The sequence below is a fragment of the Silene latifolia genome, chromosome 11, assembly GCF_048544455.1.
Source record: "Silene latifolia isolate original U9 population chromosome 11, ASM4854445v1, whole genome shotgun sequence".
NCBI lineage: Eukaryota > Viridiplantae > Streptophyta > Magnoliopsida > Caryophyllales > Caryophyllaceae > Silene > Silene latifolia.
In genome coordinates, this window is record NC_133536.1 from 53,954,183 (window position 1) to 53,961,523 (window position 7,341).

Consider the following 7,341-nt stretch of genomic DNA (forward strand, 5'->3'; position numbering starts at 1 on the left):
CTCTCAACGCATTAGTGCGCTGTGGCGGAAAATATCGCCTGTAAAAGGCCAAGGCAAGGGAACTCCAGTCAGTTACACCGGCTGCTTCCCTGTCTAAATCCCTCAACCATTTTCGGGCATCATCAGCTAAAGAGAAAGGAAAAAGAACTCCCTTTACTCCGTCTTGTGTTACCCCAGCAGCAATAGGAATGGTAGAGCAGTACTCTGTAAACAGCTCTATATGCCTGCAAGAATCTTCTTCAGGTACTCCCCTGAAAAGATTTCTCTCGACCAGCTGTATGTAGGATGGGTGGATTCCAAAAGTTCCCGATTCAGTAGTGGGTAGTAAGAAACCTTTTGGAAGGGAATCCACATTAGGCTCTGAATGGCTGGCTATATTCGGCATTCTGGCAGATAGAATTTACAAAGCAGAGCAGGTGCGACAATGTTCTCTTATAGAACAGATAACCTGCAAACTAATCAAAAACTTTTGCAAAAATGAGATCAGTCTCAAGGAAAAAATCCCTTGAGACGAGAGACAAACTTAAATAAAGCAACAAAATTGCGCCACCTCCCCGGCAACGGCGCCAAAATTTGACAGGGCAGTCGTATACCTTTCAAAAATAACCAACTGGCTCTAACTAATATAGCTAGGTAAGTCGGGTCGATCTCCACAGGGAGATGGGAAAATGTCAACTTTGTCTAAGTTCGTCACGGTAACCAATTTGGGGGGTTTTAATTGGGTTGTTCTAAACTAATGAGAATGAGAAAGAGAAAAAAGGCAGAGAATAAAGATTAAGCAGATAAAGGAAAAGCAGCTAAGACAGTTGGTTTACCATGATCATTTAGTCAAGCAATCAAGGTCTCAGGTTAATGCAAATATAGCCTAGGGGGCAGTGAAAGTCTCCTTCCGGTCTCGATTCTCCCTAAAGCACAAATAGCTTAGCTTCCGCCCTCACTACGGTGCCCTAATGTTCGCTACGAGTCTCACCCCTTCCAACCTTTCGGTCCAGGTCAAGGTTTACTACGAATAAATGCCAAATTGCGTCGACTCAATTAGACAGATACAATTATAGAAGCGATTAACATTAAAGACTACACAAGCATTAACCTAATAATTCAATTACTATCCCTTCATAATCATGGATCCCCTAGCCTTAGCAAAAGGTAATTAGCTACACATTACTATCGAATCAACTACAATAATATATAGATAATCGGAACTAAACATGATAATAATGGAAATGAAGAGATGAAATAAGCAATAATAAAAGCAATAACAGAAAAGAAGGAATTCAAATAACAATTATGATTAACAAATTAAAAAGGAATAATAATACCGCTTACAAATCCGAATCCGAGTAGAAAAGAGTAAAGAAGATGGAAACAGTGAGTAAGATCAAGGAGAAGTAAGTGTGGAAGAGTTACGCAGTCTACTCCCTTTAGTAGCACACGAAAATCTCCCCTTCTAACCTAATCCAAAGCCTAATTACAAAAGCCCATACGAAAATAGGCGGAAAAATACAAATATAAGGCAAACCACTCGATCGAGTGGAATAAAACCGCTCGATCGAGTAAACTAAGAAAAATTCCCTTCGATCGAGTAGAAATACTACTCGATCGAGTAACTCCTTATTGTGGCCTGCTCGATCGAGTATATAAATAACTCGATCGAGTAATCTTCATGGTATAAAGCATTCGATCGACTAGATAAGTGGTCGATCGAGCTATATTGGCACGTTAGGCACTATGACACCTTCCGAATTCAGCTCGCTCGTCTTCAAAGTGATAGATTCCAAGCTCCGGCTCCTTGTTCTCCATAAATGCATGCAAATGGGATGAGTTTAGGCTCGATTTATCTTCTCTTCGGTCTATTCCTGCAATTTACACAAGACGAACCAAAGTATACTATTCGGGGGTATTTGTAGCTGGTTGCTACATAAAATAGTACAAAAATGCGTGTAAAAATGAGGTAAAAACCTTATATAAAAGACACCACTACTACAATTTTGCTCAAAGAGAACGGTTAAACACCGTTCTTGAAGCCTCTTTGAACCGTCCTGTGGCCAAGTGTTCTCTTTTATGTAAGAGAACGGTTGGTACGAAGTCAACCCGTTCTCTTTGTAATAACAATCAGAACGGTTGCATTACTTACCCGTGCTCATTGATTTATCAAGGAGAACGGTTTCTATTGAGAACCGTCGTCTTTGATATTGCTGCTATATTTGGATTCTAATTTTTAAATTTGGCGCCTATTTTCAAAGATAACAGGTTTTAACATGTAACCGTTCTCTTTGTTCCTGATATTTGAATTTGGCGCCTTTATTTTATATTTTCAAATAGAACAGGTTTAACATGTAACCGGTCTCTTTGATTCTGATATTTTTTTTTTAATATTTACGATTTTTTTTTTGAATCGGATAGCACATATAAATTATACCTGCAATTCATATACTCAAGCAAGTTTTACGCAGCAAGAACCTGAACATTCATATTTAATTTGAATTCACAAGACAAATCCTTGTAAAATTATACCAACTCTTATCATGTCTTTAAGAGCCTAAAGGCTACAAATATCGAAAATAAGTACAAAACATAAATAAAAATCCTTCATTCCTCATCACTTAGTTGCCTAAAGTGCAAAAATAATTAAACGCCAAGAAGAAGCTGCCAACATGGTCTTCATCCAACATTACTTTAGGGTTTGAAATTGAGTGTGAATTCAGCCCAAATATTTAGCGCCTCGTCAATTTGCTCAACCGTATATGATGGTGGGGCGGTTAACATGAACTACATACATAAGACACCAAAAATTTAATACACTATATACAATATGTAAAATAAAATAATTACTATAATGAAAATGAGAAATACAAAGAGATGAAAAATGATTGAAATGATAAGGAAAAGAACATACATTTGGGGTGATATTAACATATCTTGCTTTGATAAGGTCCAACATATATCGGCAAACATAATATCCGCATAATACGCTCCGAACCGGCTGCCGAGGACACTAAAATAAAAACCCATAATGAGATTTGCAAAATGAGTAATTACTGTAGATACCCTACTCATTATGCCCCACAATGGTACAATCATCATTCTAGTCATCTTATTAGCTTAGCCACAAAAGCATTTACCAACACAATTAGCATTCACAACAGGATTTACATACCTTTGAAGCAATAGTATTAGTACTACATGTAAGCAATGATTTCCATAGTCAATACTAACCTACCTCTCTTTTTCTTTTTTCTTTTCTCTTTTAAATTTTTTACTTGTTCTCCCACTTCTTCACCCAATTCCCATTAAAGCAACCAGTCTTCTCTAACACAAATAAAGCTATATTTCGGCTTCTTAGAAAGCACTGTTATAACACATAGAAGTATCATCTTGTTCTGCTATTCTGATATGCATAAATTTATACATATCGACAAAGGTCAACTATTAAAAGAGCAGTGAGACATGATCTCAAGAAGGATTAAACAACTCGGTGACATTTATATCACGAATAAATCTAACTAGCTACTGATGTTTATCAAAACGAAAAAGTGAAAAGCACAAGTATCTATTTTTGGTCTTCTCTGTAGGTATAAACCAATTTTCAACACCCTTATATGTAACCATTACTTGCATATTCACAGGACCACAAATTATAGTGTATTGTGAGACGGTTCACTTTTGTGCAAAAAATATCTATTTAATGCTTGAAATGATAACAGTAGACTTGAATCATAAATGCTACAATTCGATTTTACGCCACAATCCTAACCTTATGCTGGCAGTACAGGCGGGTAGTAGAGGCGGGATCTCATTCTATATCCGACCTATCTACGCAATAAAAATATTCACAATATAAAAGTTCGATATACCTTAATAATTTTCCAAGTAAGCGGTTTCGCCTCGAACCCGGCAAGTGGATCGATAGAGTTTCTTTTCTCGAACGCTCTACATTTCAATTAACTAAAATAAGTCGTTACTTCAAACATAAATCAAAGCACTAATAACAAGTATAATACACAATTTACCGAGCATGTGCAACTTTCCTGAGTTTTTTTAAAGTTTTTTTTTTTTTATGTTTAAGTGAGTGAGTTAAGAAACTTTACAATATAGCTTGGATTCTTTAAAACAAAACTTAAAGCTTTAGTGCAGAGCTCGATTTCTACACCATACAACTGGTGGTATAGTCTATTAATTGGTCGGTTTTTGACAGCTACGATTCTAGGTTACTAACATAACTCATCAAGTAGAACCAGGGATCAATGACTACAAATGGCTGTTTTGAAAGATGTTTTCATTTCCTGTAATAACACATCAAAAGAGGTTTCCGTAATTTATAGGGTAAGAAGAAGTTCTCTGATACAAATCGGACACGACACTTCTCTGCCAAGCCGGAGTAACATAGGTCCTAGAAGATAACAAAAATAATCATGGCTTTTCATTCATATACAACTGAGCTCAACTGAAAGTAGTGAGAGCAAACCTGGAGTCGATTGTTTTTTATGTACTTCCACACTCTTTATTACTTCAGGATGAGTTAATGCAGTTTCTCCTGTACCCAAGAACCTTATAAGAGTATCTGAAAGTGGAAGTGGAGCAAGAAAACCAGACAATACTTTCCTCTGCCGCTTTTCTTGCCTTTCATCCTCACATATATCTGAAAAAATCAAGCAAAGAGCAGAACACATTAAAAAATTATGGGTGCAAGACTCTTTATTCAGTATCAGTTTGCAACACAAATGCAGTATCTCAGTGTCCAGCAATGCTGCTCGCATAAGTGAATCATTTATAAATGACAAAGTCTTGTGTAAGACTGGCATTGTCTTGTATGAAATGGATTGTTGACATCAATATCACCAATTCCACATACATATGGCAAAAATAAAAGCACATGAATTGATTCTCTCACCTGCCTCTCTCCCATGCTTCCGTGGTTTGTACTTTTTCAGCAGCTTCACTGCAGATGTAAAAGTAATACAAAGAAGTTGAAGTATTTTGGAGGATTTGTTAACATTTCAAGAAAATATACTGCAGTAGGTTCCACTTAGGATCCTCGGTCCCATTAAGAGAAGATGTCGAATCTGTGGTATCACAATGATTTATTCACTCACCTTCTTCCTCTTTCTGCTGCTTCCTCACTTTGTCTCCTTTCAGAGGATTAGTTGAAATAGTAAATCCAATACAAATAACTAAAACACAGTTTCGGCAATTTTAATATTGACATTTACTTTTTGTGTGGATAGAGGGATTTGTCGAGAAAAATGAGAGGGTGGGAGAGGGGGGTTGGAGGAATGGGGAAATAGAGGAATCTATATCCCACTTAGGATCACAAGTCTCATTAAGATAAGATGTCAAATCTACGGTATGTGCACAAGGATTCATTCACTCACCATCCTCCTCTTCCTCCTCTTTCAGCGGTTTGTCCCCTTTCAGCAGCTTTACTGAAACAGATCAAGCAACACCAATAACTGAAAGATACTTTTGGCAAAACTAATATTGACACTTACCCTTAGTTTGGATGGCAAATTGGACCGGGGAGAATAGGGAAATAGAAGGATCCATATTCCACTTACGATCACCAGCCCCATAAATATAAGGTGGAATCTTCGGGTATGCGGAAGGATTCATTCACTCACTTTCTACCTCTTTCTCGTGCTTCTGTATTTTGTCCCCTTTCAGCGGCTTTACTGAAATAGCAAAAGCAATACAAATAAGTCAAACACGATTTCAACAAATTAACTGACGCTTACTCTTTGTTTGGATGGAGGAATGTATAGGAAATGGGAGGGAGGGGTCCAATTTCCCTTGTTTGGTTAGCCAATTGGATTGGAGGGATTAGGGAAATGGAGGGATGTATATTCCCCTTACGATCACCAGTCTCATTAATATAAGATGTGGAATCTGTGGTATGTACACAAGGATTCATTCCACTCACCTTTTTCCTCTTTCTCGTGCTTCAGTGGTTTGTCAAGTTTCAGCAACTTTACTGAAATAACAAAAGCAATACAAATAACTCAAATACGATTTCAACAAATTTATATTCAGTCACACTTATTTTTCATAGTGTTACCATTTCTGTGAATTATCCACTTCCACAGGCAGAACAGAAGTGTAGATACAAATAATGCACTCAGAATCACACTGACTGCCGTAATTATTTTCCTTTTGCCACTTCCATCTATAAAGCAGGGAGAAAAATAAGTAACACTGGTAAGTCTTTTCCAATACAAGAAGAGCTGTAGAAGTCAGAACAGTAAGACAGTTTAGACAGTGACGGGTTTCAAACCCAGGATAAGTAGCTAAGGTAGCCGAGATCTACAATACTCTGATCATGTTAATAGAATGTTTAAAAATGCATATGAAATTATTGAAAGATCATCAAAGAAAAACCCCTTAACTTGCTCACCAGGCAATTCTGAATTAGCCAAACGAAGGAAAAGATCAGCACCATCATCAGAGAATTGTTGCAGGTTAATAAGGCTTTCATCACCAACAATCATAATACACTTAAATATCATCACCAAAAACTAAACCCTAACATTAGCATACATTAAATTATACAAGGGGTTCCATGGATATTGTCTTAAAAGTAGCAAATAAACGAATTAATCAGAGAATATAATGTCGATTGTAGTATTATCTTAAAAACTAACATTAAAGAGTAGTGAAAAATAGTCTTACCAGCAGCAAGAATAATCGGCAACGATGAAAGGGAATCGACTGGACAACCAGGTGGTCACCGGAGAAGAGCACCGCGTACAACAAGGGCGTGACGAGTGAAGATTAATCCGTGCTAGGGCAAAAGAGATGATTTTTTTCGAGAAAGCGAGATGTTAGTTTGATAGAAGGAGACTTGGAAGTTTTAAAGTTTTTGATATTTTATATTATAACAGGGAGAACGGTTAGATAAGGGACCGTGCTCATTGTGTATCAAGGAGAACGGTTTCATGCAATACCCGTTCTCTTTTAAAAATTAAGACGGTTGGTCAAACGTAACCGTTCTCTTTGTTAATCTATCAGCACGGTTCGAATAATTAACCGTTCTCTTTTTAAGTCATATATGCGCGCCCAACACAAAAAAAACAACAGACCGGTTCTGTTATCAACCGTTCTTTAAGTGGCGTTCTCGTAGCATAAAATTGTAGTAGTGCACGCATCACATCCGCTTGTCCTGATTGTATCAATTTCTGGGATTTTATCCTGACAGAGAATCCGAGCGTCCTCAGAAGGATCCGCTCGTCTCCGTGCAGAAATACGCCCGTCCCGTGAAGAATCCGCTCGTCTCCAAGAGCTATGATCCGAGCGTCTCATGCTCGAGCCGCTCGTCGCCCTACCGTCCTTTTCTTCTATTTTCTCGCC

General features: G+C 37.6%; 1 protein-coding gene across 1 annotated transcript; it reads right to left on the minus strand.

The window, feature by feature from the left end:
- Positions 1-2,443: 2,443 nt before the first annotated feature.
- Positions 2,444-6,315, minus strand: LOC141613420 (uncharacterized). The gene is made up of 10 exons (XM_074432152.1): positions 6,307-6,315; positions 6,053-6,218; positions 5,918-5,968; positions 5,619-5,669; positions 5,373-5,423; positions 4,892-4,939; positions 4,466-4,639; positions 3,855-3,930; positions 2,897-2,995; positions 2,444-2,769 (listed from the first exon to the last, which is right to left on the minus strand). The coding sequence occupies exons 1-10, from the start codon at positions 6,313-6,315 to the stop codon at positions 2,760-2,762; spliced, it is 735 nt and encodes a 244-aa protein (XP_074288253.1). The 3' UTR covers positions 2,444-2,759.
- Positions 6,316-7,341: the final 1,026 nt, after the last annotated feature.